General features: G+C 45.5%; 1 protein-coding gene across 2 annotated transcripts in view; it reads left to right on the top strand.

The window, feature by feature from the left end:
• Positions 1-15958, top strand: part of Nrros (negative regulator of reactive oxygen species) — a 22338-nt gene that overhangs the window by 1295 nt on the left and 5085 nt on the right. For both annotated transcript variants that reach the window (XM_004644544.2, XM_023704726.1), the window contains exon 2: positions 13446-13566. In XM_004644544.2, coding sequence (XP_004644601.1) covers positions 13459-13566 — 108 coding nt within the window. In that variant the 5' untranslated portion in view covers positions 13446-13458. The remainder of the gene's footprint in view (positions 1-13445; positions 13567-15958) is intronic.

Here is a 15958-nt window from a genome sequence, read left to right as displayed (position 1 = left end):
CCCCCCCCCCGTCCCCCAGCACGGCGCTGGTCCTCATTACAGCCCGCGTGCCCGCGGTGTAGACCAGACTCTGAGCTCCAGCACACCCCATCTTGCTGAGAGCCGTGGGCTTCCTCCTGACGAGAGAGCGTTAGCTTTCTGGGGACCTGCTTATCTGCTAGGCAGTCATGCTGCTTTGTGTCCCTGCCCACGTCACGATGGATCAGGGACACACTTTGGCCATTTTCCCCCCTTTGGTAGAATTTTTTTCATTATACTAATCCCCCCACCAACCATTTCTGTCAATTTTCATCAGTGTACAAATGTCATGTGTTCAACTTGTGGGGAACTTGGTGTGGGCTAGGTGATCATTTCTTTTTTCTCTTTCTTTCTTTCTTTCTTTCTTTCTTTCTTTCTTTCTTTTTTCTTTTTTCTTTTTCTTTTCTTTTCTTTTTTTTTTTTTTTTGCGGAACTGGGGATTGAACACAGGCCCTTGCTTATTCTACTGAACTATCTCCCTGGCCCCAAGGCGGTCATTTCTGAGAGTCGGAAGAGGGCAGGAAGAAAGGACACCGGCCTTTGGGTCTTGTGAAGCCTCACACAAGAGTGATCGGGAACCAAGCCAGCCCAGCCCGCTTCACTGAGCAGGGCCACAGCGACAGCTTCTGTTGTGCCCTCGCCTTTTTATTGTGGTGCCAGGGACGGAACTTGGGGTTCACACACGCTTAGCAAACACTGTACCCAGTGTGGTATGCGTCCAGCCCCAGATAGGATTCTTTTAGTTAGAAATGACAAAAATCCAACTCAAATGACCTTAGCACAGGCAAGTGCTTGTGTCATATAACTAACAAGTTTCCAGGAAATTGCTACAGGCCCAGCTGCATCCAGCAGCTCAGGCTTTACTGGAACCATCTGTATCCACTTTTTTTTTTTTTTTTTTTTTTTTCTGGTACTGGGGATCGAAACTTGCGCTTTGTGTCCACTCTTTTTTTTTTTTTTTAATTTATTTGGTACAGAGTCTCACTACGCAGCTCGGACTTGTAGTGATCCTCCTGTTTTCACCCTCCCCAGCGCTGGGATTACCCAGACATGGTCAATGGCTCAGGGTGCCCCAGGGGCGGGGCCAGCACTGCATGAGGCACCCTGTGCTTGTCAAAGCAGGCCCCTAGTCCACTGAGCTATCTAGCTTGAGTTTTGCTTTCCTCTCTGTGGGTGGGGTGGCTCTGAGTCAATCCCTACTTGTTTGGCGTGCTGTTTTCTTGTGAATTCTACACCTATCCTTGGAGCAATTCTCAGGAGCTCTGTTTTCACAATGTGCCTGTTATAAACTAATCACTGTGGCTGGGGAAACAGGAACCTGGAATAGTTCAGCCTTCTTTGTAGGCTACATCTTGGAGCCAGGTGTGCATCAGATCAAAAAAAAAACTGAAATTATTACCATTATTACTTTACTATTATTTGGCAGTATTGGGAATTGAACCTGGGCCTTCACATCCTTTTTTTTTTTTTTTTTTTAATATATAAATTTTAAGACAGGACAGGGGCTGGTGAGATGGCTCAGTGGTCTAAAGCATCTACTTGGAACAAGCTTACCAAAGCACAGGGACCGCGGTTCAATCCCCAGCACCACATGCCAGCCAGCCCCGCCCCCTGGTGGGCTAAGCTGGCCACACACACACACAAATAATAAATAATAAATAATAATAAATAAAACATTTAAAAAAAAAAAAGACAGGACATAGCTGGATTGCCCAGCTGTGCTGACTTGCAATCCTCCTGCCTCAGCCTCCCAGAATGCTGGGGTTACAGGTATGCACCACCATACTCTGCTAAAATCTGACTTTTTAAGAAGGAATGGAATTGGCTGTGCTACAGAGGAATCTTTTCTTTTCATGTATTTGGTGCAGGGTCTACAGGGTCTCACTACATAGATCAGACTGGTAGTGATTCTCCTGTTTTTGGCCTCCCAAGCGCTGGGATTACAGGTGCACACCACCACACCCAGTCTCAATCACCGTCTCAGCAGATCGAACCCCAGCTGCTGTGCTCTGCCTAAGCAGGCGCTTTAGTCCGCTGAGCTATCTGGCCAGCCCAAGAAATGTTTTCAACATTTCTGAGCTGCACACTCGAAATGGTTACAGTGCATATTTTGCATCATTCTAAAATGTTGTGTGTTTACCATCATTAAAATTTTAAAAGAGAGAATGGGAAGAGGTTGTTTTCCCAAAGGGGAATCAAGGTACTGTTCCCAGGAAGAGAAGTGAATGTGGGTGATCCAAAACAATTGATTTCAAGAGCCTATGGAGAGCTGGGGGTGTAGCTCAGGTGGACAGCACCTGCCTGGCAAGCATAAGGCCCTGCGCTCAATTCCCAGTATCAAAAAAAAAAAAAAAAAAAAGCACATGATATCCAGTGCCAGGACCAAACAGCCTGTGGCTTTTCTCACTGTAATGCGTGAGTGACTCCACCTGCAGAGGCGCATGGAAGGAAACAGATCTCCATCGTGGCTCTTGGCAGCAAGGTGGGCAGGAGGACAAGTCTGCTACCAGAGATGGGTTGGTGTGATGAGCTCACAGGGACTCCCCTCCTGCAGCCCCAGCCCAGATGTCACCGCAGTCAGGTGTCCCAGTTACTTTCCTCTGTTACGCCCAAGAAAGATAAGGATCAGGAGGGGTTCACCCCCTCCCCCTCCGGGCTGCCTGCTCAGTCTGCTCTTCCTCTTCTGGAGTAAAATCTGAGGTACAGGGTAGCCCTGTCCCTCTTGCCTGTCCTGTATGCTCCTGGGACCTCACTGTCTCCTTCCTTTGTTCCCAGCTGAGCGCTCAAAGATGTAGGCCACCAGACATGGTTCCATCAGTGTCGCCCACCAGGGCCTGAATGCAGCTCTGGCTTTGAACAGTCTGTGTGACTGGCAGTCTCTTTGAGTCTTGAGTTTCTCTCTTACAAATTGGAAATAATAAGCAGACTTGAAAGATACTTGCATACCCACGTTCAAATACAGCAGCCTTATGTGAATGTATAAACAAAATGTGGTACGTGCCACATTCAACTTTAAAAAAGAATGACCCTGGGTTGGTGGCTCACACTTGTATTGATCCCACCAGCCACACTGGAGGCCAAGGCAGGAGGATCTCAAGTTTAAGGCTGACCTAGCAATTTATTTATTTATTTATTTTTTAAATATTTATTTATTTTTATTTATTACATTTATTTATTGTGTGTGTGTGTGGCCAGCTCAGCCCACCAGGGGGCGGGTCTGGCTGGCATGTGGTGCTGGGGATCGAACCGCAGTCCCTGTGCTTTGCCAAGCTTGTTTCAAGTAGGTGCTTTAGACCACTGAGCCATCTCTCCAGCCCCAGACCTAGCAATTTAACAAGACTGATTCTATTTTATTATTTTTTTTTAAAGGCAGGGTGGGGAGGATCTGGAGGTGTAGCTTTGTGAGAAGGACCTATGTTCAATCCTCAGTACCATAAGAAAAAATAAAAAAGGAAGAAAATTCTGATAACACATTATAACATGATAGAACTGGAAAGCACTGAGTTATGTGAAACAGATCAGATACAGAAGGACAAATACTATATAATTCTACTCATATAAGAACTCTGACCAGGCAAAAATCATAAAGAAGAGTGGTTACAAGGGGCTAGAAAGGTATAGATTGATAGATCCAGAGTTTCAGTCTGGGTGGTGGGAAAATCCTAGAGATGGATGGCCATGGTAAATTCTGGGAAAATCCTAGAGATGGATGGCCATGGTAGGTAGTGGGAAAATCCTAGAGATGGATGGCTGTGGTGGGTTGTGGGAAAATCCTAGAGATGGATGGCTGTGGTGGGTGGTGGGAAAATCCTAGAGATGGATGGCCATGCTGAATACTGGGAAAATCCTGGAGATGGATGGCCGTGTTGCATAGTGGGAAAATCCTAGAGATGGACATCTGTGGTGGGTGCTGGGAAAATCCTACAGAGCGTTGGCTATGGTGGCCACCCAGCTGTGTGAGTATGTTTAATGCCACTGAATTGCATGCGCGAGAGTTAAGGGAAAGCCAGCAGTGTGTCACACACTTGTAATCCAAGCATTGAGCAAGACTGGGTTGGAGGATTGCAAATTCTAGTCCCGCTTGTTAAGGCAATTTAGCAAGGCCCTGTCTCAAGACGTAAAAAAAGAGATGTAGTGCTGTGGTAGAGTGCTCCTGGGTTCCATCCCTAGTATCCTCACACGCCACAATAAAAATTGAAAATTATGCCTACTACATGGAACTGTTGGAAATATTCAGTGAGATCTAAGGTCTGTAAGAAGGCTGCAACTTTGGGTGCCATCATCGTCATCATCGTTGTTATTCATTATTGTGTGGTGCAGGAATGAAACCCAGGGCCTTGGGCGGTCCAGGCAACATGCTACCACCAAGCTACACCCTCCAGGGCTATTATTACTACTGACCAAGAGCATTAAGTTAAAACCACATTCAATCAGCTTTGTTCAGGAATTCTCTAAAAATTAATCTTATTTAGGGATTTAAGAAAGATCATAATACTTTCAGTCTTTGGTTACCTCAAGTGAGTTCTAGAAGAAAAAAAATCAGTCTTAGAAAATGTTGCTCACTTAATTTGAGATTGTTCAAAGGATAAAATTGTGACAGCTGGGCATGGTGGTATAGGCCTGTGATCACAACACCTTGGAGGCTGAGGCAGGAGGGTTGCTGCAGTTTGAGGCCACCCTGGGCTGCACAGTAAGTCCAGGGTCAACCTGAACTACATGACAAGACCCTGTCTCAAACAAACGAAGTTAAATCACTGACATACGTTTGAGGTACTGAAGGGCAAATGCCCTGTAATAGAAGCCCATTTTGAAATGCAACAAAAAATGCAATGGATCAAAGAATGGACAGAATAGATAAATGGATAGGCATATGATTAAGTAATTATAGTAAAATGTTAAGAATAAAATTGGTGATCCCTGTCAAATTCTTGCTGAAATATTGGGGGAAGTTATTAATGATACGTAGTAATTTCTCACATTCCTATTCATAAAATTAAATATTAAATTTAAAAATTCCAAATACTAGCTAGATGTGGTGGTATATGCCTGTAATTCCGGTATTCAGGAGGCTGAGGCAGGAGGATTGTTGTGAGCTCAAGGCCAGCTTGGGCTACAGAGTGAGTTCAAGGCCAACCTAAACTGCACATCTCAAAAAAAAAAAAAAAAAAAAAAGCAAAACACTCCTGTGGAAGCTATGAATCCCTATTTCATACTATCATATTATTTTTTTTTTTTTGAGCAGAGTATATTTATTGAGAGAAAGAAAGCTCCTGTCCAAGAGAGGGACAGGAGGGGGGCCCGAGCGGGTAGTTCCCCCCATACCATCATATATGGGTGCTTGGATTATTGTTCAACTGAACTGTTAGGGATACAAGGAAGTGATCCAGGCATTAGGCCTTGACAGACGAGTAGGAATTTGTTAAGTGAAGAAGACCTGAGGATGGGTCTTTCCTAGAGACACACAATGGGTTTTTGAAATGGGAGATTTGGCCAAGGGTGCCAGCTCACCCTTCCATGACAAAGCATTTTCCTTTACATTCTCTCATCTGCTCATGACAAAACTCTTTTGAGGTCACATGGCTAGAATTGTCACCCACACCACCACTGGGGTGAAGGACCCAGGTCTCTTGCCCCATGCAGGGTCCCTTGCCCTAGGCTTGCCCTGCTTCCTCTGGGGAAGATGGTGGCAGGTCCCCTCTCTTGAAAGTTACCAGAGCTGGTGTGGGTCTCTCCTATACAAAGGTGCCACAGGACCAACACCCACCACAGCCCGCTGCGCAGGAGCGGTGTGTGGTCTATGTGTGGGGGGACCCATGCCTGCAGTGGTGACCCAGGCAGGGGGCCAGGGAACCGACTCTGGTGATTTGCAGGGCTTACCTGAGCCCTCAGAAACCCCAAGACCTCCTCAAGCGGCCGCTTCCAAAGCGGCTATTGGTTGCACTGAGTATGTTTAAGCCAGCAGGGCCTGCGGTGATGGAGCCGACCATCTGAACTACGTGTGTGCATATATGTTGGGGGAGGGAGGAGCAGAGGGGAATTGAACCCAGGGCCTTCCGCTGCCCCCCCCCTTTAACGGGGGATTGAACTCAGGCCCTTGCACTTGTCAGGGAAGTGCTTATTCCACTGAGCCACCTCCCCAGCCCCAGCCCCGGCCCCAGCCCCATTTTTTGAGGCAGACTTGAATTTGAGATCCTCCTGTCTTAGCTTCCCAGAGGGCTGGGATTGCAGACAGGAGCTACTACACAGTTTGGACATGCTTTTAAGATTTTTTTCAGAGCCAGGGCTGGTAGCACATGCTGCTAACCCACACTATAAAACGCAGTGTTGTTCATAATATAATTTATTGGGGGCCAGAAAAATAGCTCAGCAGACTAAAGCACCTGCTTAGGCAAGCTTAGGTAAGCATAGGGACTGCAGTTAGATCCGAGCCCCGAGGCACCACATGTGGCTCCAGCCCCTCCCCCAGGGTAGACTGAGCAGGACAGAGTTTCAGCGTGGGGGTGCACGCCTGTAGTCCTGGCGCTGGGGAGGCCGAAAGCTGGAGGATCACCATGAGTCTGAGCTGCATAGTGAGACCCTGCAACAACCAAATGTATTAAAAAAATAAATTACAACATAATAAAATTTATTTTAATCATCTTTTAGTGTCCTTTTTATTCCCACTAACTCCAAACATAATCATATGGAGCACATTCCCAGTAGTTTCAATTCTAAGTACCTATAAGAAATTCTGGGGCTGGCCAGACAGCTCAGCAGATTAAAGCACCTGCTTAGGCAGACACAGGGACCCTCGATCGATTCCCGGCTTGCCGCGCCGCACCCCATCCCCCCATCCCCCCATCCCCCAGCCTCCCCAGCCCCCCACCCCCGTGCACTGAGACGGTGATTGAGACTGGGCATGGTGGTGCGCGCCTGTTATTCAGCCCTTGGGAGGCTGAAAACAGGAGGCTCACTACGAGTTCAGTCTGTGTAGTGAGACCCTGTAAACTCTGTACTAACTGCCTAAAAACAAAACAAAAACAAATTCTGCACTTAAGTGATATTTATCAGGGTCAGATGATGCTATTTTAATTTTTAAATCATAACATATTCAATACCTTTAAAATTTCTTAATATGATGATTGAAGTTGATTGTTAAAAATTAGAAAATACAGGGCGGGTCAAATAGCTCAGCGGATTAAAGCACCTGCAAGCAGGCACACAGCAGGGAGTTAGATCCCGGGGCCTCCCGTGCTGGCCCCACCCCCAGGGCGCGCTGAGACAAAAAATGAGACTGGGCTGGTGGCACGTTCCTGTAATCCCAGCACTTGGAAGGCTGTAAATAAGAGGATCACTACGAGTCTAATCTAGTAGTGAGGTCCTGATACCCTGTAGACCCTTCCCTAAAATACAGAAAAAAGAAAATTAGAAAATACAAAGAAGCAAAAATATATAAGTTCTCCCCGCCTTTTAGATTCTGGTGGATGTCGCAACTATTTTCTCTAAAACATGCAGTCCTTGGTGTGGTGGCACCTACTTACAATTCTAGGAGGCTGAAGTAGGCGGATCACCTTGAGATGGCAGGCCATCCTGCACTGCACAGTGAGTTCAAGACCAGCCTGAGCTACATAGTGAGATGCTGTCTCAACAAAACAAAACAGAAGATATATGTATATTCTTTTTAACAAACTTGGGATTATCTTATATATGTCATTTACTCCTTTAAAAAAATTTTATTACAAACATCTTCCCATAGTCCCTAGTTTCCAGTATGTATTGTCTAGGAACAAAGGCAATATAACCACAGTACAATAGACAGAAGCCTGAAAAGTTAGCTTAGCAGTGAGACAACATAATTATTTCACGCAACCTGTATGCGAAGTTTTCGCCAGGAGAACATTCACAATTGAATTCTGAAAATATAAAAAAGCCAGGCATGGTGATCCATGCCTGTGATCCCAGCACTGGAGAGATTGAGGCAGGAGGATCAATGTGAGTCCAAGGCCAGCCTGGGCTACACAGTGAGAACCTATCAGAAGGAAAGGAAGGAAGGAAGGAGGGAGGGAGGGAGAAAATAAGGAAGAAAGAAAAGAAAGAAAGAAAGAAAGAAGGATTTGAAAAACTGACCCAGTAATGTTCCTATAGTCATTAGATGCTTTGGTTATCTGGTGATTTCTTCACTGTAAAGTTGCCTTTTTTTTTTTTTTTTTTTTTTTTTTTTTTTGCCATTTTTACCCTTTGTGAAATTAGTAAGAAATTTTTAGAAAGGTACTTTAGAACTATGTTAATATCATGTTTCCCAACAAAATTTCACCCTATAGTTTAACATCTTGGTGATTTCCATCTGTAGGGTAATTTTGATAACTCTTTCCCTCCCTCCCTCCCTCCCTCCCTCCCTTCCTTCCCTTCCTTCCTTCCTCCCTTTTCTCCATTTTGTTTCTTGGTACTGGGGATTGAGCCGAGGGCCTTGCCCCTGTGATGTGAGCGCTCTACCACTGAATGCAGCCACGTTCCTGAATGCAGATTTTGGCCACTTTCTTTAAATGTTCAGGTGGCATTATGAAGTCTGCATGTGCTTTTTTGGAAACAGGGTGTACAGTTTTGTCCTTTGCATGGAAGCTTATTGAAGAGCCAAGTCCTGCTTGCCATTTTGAGCCAGCATCTGCAATTGGGTGAAGGCACATTAGCATATAAAGACTTGACATTCGCAGATGGACTCAGCCAGGTCTAACTTTGTTTTTGAGACAATGTCTGGCTATGTAGCTCAGGCTGGCCTCTAACTCATAGCATGATCCTCCTGCCTCAGCCTCCCCAGTGCTGGGATGATAGGCATGTGCCACCATGCCCAACTACTGTTTTATCCTTTTCTGTTCGTATGCTTTGTTTTCTCTCTCATGATATCTACTTCCCCATGGAAGATCCCAAAAGAACTCCTCTCTGCCATGTCTCTGCTTCTCTCTTACCTCCAGCCCCCCTGCCCCCATGACCTAGTTCTCTCATGTCTCAGCCAGACCTTGAGTTATATAAAGATTGACCACCTGTGGCCAGCTGCTTCCCCACCGTTATGGTGGCAGCCCGGTGGTGGTGTCGGTCATGGGGAAGTCAGGTGACTCTCCTGGGGACTGATCTTCCAGAGGTGACTGTGTGTGTGTATGTTGGGGGTGGTGTGTGTGACAGCACTCAACCTGGCAGTGGAAAAATATTTTAGTTCATCAGCAGTATTGCCAGATCTGCAACCGGGACGTATGATATAATACTTTTGTGCTCCTGCCAGGCATGACAGCGCATCTGGGAGCGCTAGTGTGAAAGCCAAAACATTATAGATCTCAGGATATGTTTAGAGTTGGTGGGTATATCCACTTTTTTTTTTTTTTTTTTTTTTTTTTTTTGTGGTACTGGAGATTGAACTCAAGACCCTGCACTTGCCAGGCAAGCGCTTATTCTACTGAGCCAGCCCCTGTACATCCACTTTTAATTTAACAAATGTTTACCCACTGTCTTCCTGAAAAGAACACTGAAAAAGGTCTGATAAAAATTCCTGGAAAATTGGGGACAAAGCCTACCATAATTTCATCTCCCTCTTTAGGAATTCCAACATTTATTTCATAGTCCTCTTTTCTATTATTCTGAAACTTTTCAGATCTACAGAAAACTAAAAAGTACAATGACATATTGACCAGTTGGTAGTATTTTGCTTCAGTTTTCCCTGTTGCACCATTTGAAAATGGGTTACATAAATTATAGACATCTAGAAACTTTGCCCCTGAACAGTGAAGCACGCGTATCTTAGGCCTGAGGGCTCTTCCTCATGTAACCACAAACCACTATCAGACTTTTAGCAGTAATCTGGTGATGCCATCCGTGCATCAGACCATCTGCAAACACATCATTTAGTACATATTTACACTTCCCCAACAGTCAACAATTTCTTTCAGAAGACTGGGCATGGTGGCGTGTGCCTGTAATCCCAGTGCTTGGGAGGCTGCCCTGAGTCCAATCTGTGCAGCGAGACCCTATAGACCCTGTATGAAATACATAATTTTTTTTTCTATCAGAGATTTTTTTTTTAGATAGAATCTCAATGTGTAGTTCACATTGGCCTTCTTCAATTGTTCAGCAATGTTCCTGCCTCAGCCCCCCACAGTGCTGGGATTACAAGTATGTGCCACCATTCCTGGTTCTTTTGTTTTTCAATATTTTGACTCTTTTGAAAAAGCCAAGTCAGTTGTCACCAGTTGACTTGTAGGATATCATTCTTTCTGGGTCTGTTGGATCATGACTGGACCTGGAGCATGTACTTTGGGTGAGAGGACTGCTGGGACACTCATCTGTGTTTCCAGTGTACCACACTTAGAGACTCAGAACATCAGGTGGCTTCTCCATGGAGATGCTAAGCTTGGACATTGAGTGAAGGCTGGAGTAACCCTTTTTTTTTTTGCTAAGAATCAGAGGGACAGCTGGGCATAGTGGTGCACCCCTATAATCCCAGCCCTCGGAAAGCTGAGGCAGGACGCTCATTGCGAGTTTGAGATGAGCTTAAGCTGCAAAGTAAGCTCAAAACCAGCCTGAACTACATACTGAGACCCTGTCTCAAAAAAACAAAAACAAAACAAAAAATCAGAGGGACCAAAGTCACTTGCCTAGGGGCTTTTGAATGCTTCTTGGTAACAGGAATTATTTGCAGCAGACCAGGGTTTTGTTCTTAATTCTCTGTCCTTCTCTTTCTCCCAAGATCCTAGGTGGGACCTGATCCTTAAAAGATGGCTGACTTGTGGGGATTCCTATCTAATCTAGCATCACCACTGTGTGGCTTATTTATGAATGTCACTGCCTTCTGAACACCCTTATTCTGCAGGTTCCCTGCCCAGACCAATCTGTCAATAGTATCTCTCACACAAAGCACCCTCTAGCCACACCTCTTGCCACTACACATCTTTCTTTACGTACAGCCTTTTCAGCTTATCTGATTGTTTTGAGGCAAAATTCTCAATGTGGTAATAATATCTATGCAACACTTGCTAACAGCTCCCTTAGCTAAGAGCTTCCTGTGTCCCCAGAGCTGCTCTAGTAGCAGGTGGAACGGTGGGGAGGAAGGGAAACCTCTGTCCTCTGTCCCTGGAAAAGGCTCTGGTGTCCAAGCTGTCTATCTTGGACTCTTCCCAGCACCTTTTCATGTACTGCTGAATTCAAGGCCATTCTCGATTACATTGGTGGAAAATCACCCAGATTGCTTAAAAAGGACATTTCATGCAGAAAACTGGTAGCATGTGGAAGGAGAGCCAAGAAGGCAAACAGATAAGAGGGAGATGGCTCAGTGGAATAAGCGCTTCCCTGGCAAGCAGAAGGGCCTGAGTTCAATCACCGATTCTGCAAAAAAAAAAAAAAAAAAAAAGGAGAATTAGCAAGAGAAGTAGCAACTTCCCTAGGATGGCAGGAACAGAGGGGTGCAGGGTGTAGGGGTCTCCGGGAGAAGCCGCAGGATGATGCCTCTGTCCAATCTGGGTGCTCTGCTCCCCCGAGGACTCCACTGACCAGATGTGCTGTAGGCTGGCTGACCTGGCTGGGAACCACAGCGCTCAGAAGCCAGCCCTGCCACCAAGAGAAGAGCAGAATGAGGACAAACAGCTCTCAGCCCGCACAGTCATCTGTCCCTAGGACTTGTCCTGTGCTCCTGAATCATCAGTGTGAAATTTTTAACTCAACCTTCCTGTTTATCTTTCACACGTTTAATTAGTACCATGATATAGTCATCCTTCCGGGCAAATTATTCACTCTTTTTCCTTGCTTTGTGTAGCTGTTGTCTTATCTTGAAGAAGCTCATAAGAACAACCACCTCCGTAGCTCATTGGTGTCTGGAACTCAAAAATAATAATTATGTTATTAACTGCATGTACAGTTAATGAAGCACTTTCACATACATTATACTATGTGGTTCTCAAAAAGCTCTGTGAATAGTTATTATTAAGTTACTATTATTCCTGATTTATTGAGGGCTTGTCTGAGTCTTAGAGACTATATAAATCACTTAAGTATAAACAAGAAGTAATGGAACAAGAATTCAACCCCTGGGCTGTTGGTTTTCAAAGTCCATAATCTTCCCACCATCGTCTGCTGCTTCCTGCCAGAAAGACTAGCTCTGGATGTGGCACAAGATGTCCTCCCCAGAACAGGTTGGCTACATTTAGGAGAAAGGAGGGGCTACATTTTAAATCTGCAAAATTCCTGGTGACCCACAAGTGAAAATGACACTCCTAGGTGTAAGGGAGGCCAAGGCTGTGTAGCATTCACCCGAAGTTACATTGCTCCCGAACAACCTCGCTGTTGCCCGGTACCCGTCAGGACACAGCTTCTCAGTAGAGAGGCTGGCCTGCTGCTAGAAAGGTCAGTCACAGCAGCCTGTTCTGCCCAGGCCTGGCAGGAAGGGAGGAAGTCTGCCTACAGTTCCCATCTCCTCATCTCTCCTCAGAACAACACTGGACAGCCAGTGAAATTAGAATGTCAGATAAACAATTTTCTAGCATCAGTGTGTCTCTGACATTCAAGTGGTGTCTTGGCATTTGCTAAATCTAGCAACCTTGTCTTGATCAAGGTGGGCAGTGATCCCAAGCTTCAGGATGCATGGGAGGAATCAGAGCACAGGAGCCCATTTGGCTCTGCTTTTGCCATCTGTGTTCCCAAAGGCCAGGAGGTAATAATCCCTGCGCAGGTGCAGAAGTAGAGGGAGGGCCTGGGAGGGGATTCCCAGCATGACCTGCGGAGGTCTGAATCACGGGTTCTCTCTGGGGTCTGCAGCAGTGAGCTGGCCTTAGGTGAAGGCTCAGGTTGACTCACCTGTTTTCACTTAGTTTTTCTGCTACACCAGGGAGGGCCCACATCTTACTTAAAATCAGTCCTTGAGGTGGGTGAAGGGAAAGAGGAAGCAACAGAAAGTGGTCTGGATGCATCAGCAGAGTCTCTCTAGGTAGTTCAAGCTTTTCTTAAACTCACTAGGTAGCCCAGGCTGGCCTGGAATTCTCAATAGTCCTCCTGCCTCAGCCTCTTGAGTGCTGGGATTGGAGCATATATCACCACAGCCAGCTTCAAAGCACATACTGCTTGAGTTTTTGAAGTGTATCAGGCAGAGTTGAACTGGAGGGAGGAAAACTTCAGCAGAATTACAAAGCAAGGGACACTCCAGGTATCCTAAGACCTGTTTCAGTCCTTTGTGGAGTTTCAGAATTCAGTCACCTGTCCATCAAATGGTAGAGACAAAATGAAAATGAGTTCCTGTCAATGGTTTCATTGAAAGTGTTGGTTAACATGAGTGATTTGAATAATCTGTGGGTTTCTACCTCCGTTAGCTATGGGCCCCTAAAACCAGACATAACTGAGAACTGGCTCCTACCCAATGCAAAGCAGCCTTCAGAGATGTCCTGTCTTACTTGCTTTTTTCCTGCCTTTGTCCACAGTGTTGCACTTGAGATGGAGCTGCTGCCCCTGTGGCTTTGCCTGGGTTTTCACTTCTCAGCCCTGCAATGGAGGAATGGAAGTGGGGTGGCCACCGCGGCTTCCCAAGGGGGCTGCCAATTGGTGAGTCTCTCCCCAAACCCTAACTTCCTTTTTGTTCCTATCCCAACAAGGTTTGGTCTGCTTGGAAAGCCAATAGATTGTCAATGAAGGAGAACAGGAAGTGAATAGTCTGATGCACGATGTACGTGCCTTGCCCAATGCCATGTGCAGCTGCTTTTTAACCAAGGGTCCTCCAGATGATGCCTAGGAAAAGACTAAGGCAAGCCCTGCCTCTCTTTTCTCATACCTGCTGAAAGCAGGAGGCCCCAGAGACAGCCTACGTCATCCATCTGCACAAGAACATCTTGTTAGATGGGCGTATAATCCTAGCACTCAGGAGGCTGAGGCAGGAGAATCACTATGAGTTTGAGCCCAGCCTGGGATACATAGTGAGTTCAAGCCTGGCCTGAACTTCACGGTGAGATCCTGTCTCAAAAATATCATAGGAGAAAAAAAGAATATCTTGTTAACAGTTTGAGCTCCAAAAGACAATACCAGAACTGTCAGGCAAAACAAAGTAGAGCTTGAGCAACCCTGCCTCTGGAATGGTGTGCGAGCCAACAGCAAATGCTTAGAGAGCCCACAGCGAGCAGCTGCCCCCACTGCATGGTGGAGCAGCTCACTGACCATACTCGGGCTAAAAAGATCTAGACAGTGGGTTCCTGAGCCTTGACAGCGGCCTTCTCTGGGGCTCTCGGCTTATGTATGGGAACAGCACTGGGTCACCATTCTGCACATTTCCAGAAACTCTCTCCTTGCTTACAACCCAGTGATATCAAATGTATGCTTGAGGAGCATGCATTTAATAAATATTCCTTGAGCCTTGCTACCACCAAGGCACTGGGACACAAGCTGGGTGTCAGGGCTAATACTTACATTCAGGAACTCTTTCTTTTTGTTTGCTTTGCTTTGGAGGCTGGGGAAAGAATGTATTCTTAAAGCTGATTAATCTTAAAAAACCAACCACCATGGCTCTGAGCCACTCATAGTAACCACTAACCACCAAGCTGGAGAATGCTCCAGTACGTGGGAGTTACAACCTGACTGACCAGGTTTAAACCCCAGCCCACCATTGATGAGCTGGTGATACTGGGGCCACTTTGTGTCACCATTTCCTCATCTGTAAAATAGAAGTGATAATAATACCTATGAATAGTACCATAACACTTGGGTGTTATGGTGATTGAATGAGTTAATATATAGAAAGCACTTAGGACAGCACCTGGTCTATGGTGAGTGCTCTGTGTTTTATTTATTATTATTGTTATTATTATTATTAATCTCTGCTACCTTTGACTCCCACCATACCCTTCCAGAGGTAACAAAAGATTGACTTCACAGTAGCAGTTCAGGAGTCACCAGCCAAAGCAAGAGAAGGGAATAAACCATGAGTTCTGTGACTATCTTTCAAGGTTCAGGCTAGACTCTGATGGAGAGTTAAAAGAGTGGATTTCCTTTGGCTTTTATGCATTCAGGACTGCATTTCAGAGGCCAAGTACCCTCCATTATCCACCATTACGCCAGTCATTTGATGAGAAAGTCAACATGCTAAGGTTCTCTGGGACTCTGACACCCTCTGGTCTTCACTTTAGCGTGTCAACAGGGGATTACCAAAGTCTGACCCTTTGACCACAGAACTTGTAATAGAACAGGGTCTCCAAAGCATGAGGAAAGCCCCTGACCACAACACTTTCCAGAGAGTGCCCATGGCAGGGGCAGACCAACAGTTACTCAAAGAAATATAACATTGTCTCTGGATGGGGAGTTTGAATTTTGTAAAATAAGTTCTCCCCCAAATTAATCCATAATGGGAACACAACCCCAATCAAAATTCCAAAGACATTTTTAAGGGTAGTGGAGGTATGGGAGGAACACAACAAATTAATTCTAATGTTAGCCTGGAAAACTAAAACAACTCAAGTGCTCAATAGGGAGATTAAATTAGATCATGCTACTAACTATAGCTAACATTAAGTGTATCATGGTAATAATTACAGTTAACACTTTTAGGCATAATAAATGTTTTTCATAAGCAATTATACTCAATACTAAAAAAATGAGAAAATTACAAGCATAGTTCCACTCTGTAGGACAGGTAATGGAAACCTTCATGGTTAGGTAACCATCTCTGAGTCATGTACTTGATAAAGAGCACAGCCCAGGGGCTGGGGTGTAGCACACTGGGAGAGCACACGCTTAGCATGTGTGAGCCTCTGAGTTCAAACCACAGCACAAAATAAACAAGAAGGAGCTACCGGGTGCGGTGGCACGTGCCTGTAAACTCAGCACTTGTGAGGCAGAGGCAGCAGGGTTGCTGAGAGTTTGAGGCTAGCCTGCGGTACTTAGTAAAATCAGACTGGCCTGAACTATATAGAGAGACCCTGTCTCAAAAAAACCAAAACAGTAACAAAAA

Source organism: Octodon degus, unplaced genomic scaffold (assembly GCF_000260255.1).
Source record: "Octodon degus isolate 3935 unplaced genomic scaffold, OctDeg1.0 scaffold00203, whole genome shotgun sequence".
NCBI lineage: Eukaryota > Metazoa > Chordata > Mammalia > Rodentia > Octodontidae > Octodon > Octodon degus.
Note: the sequence above shows the minus strand (reverse complement) of the source record. Positions and strands in the feature narration are given on the sequence as shown.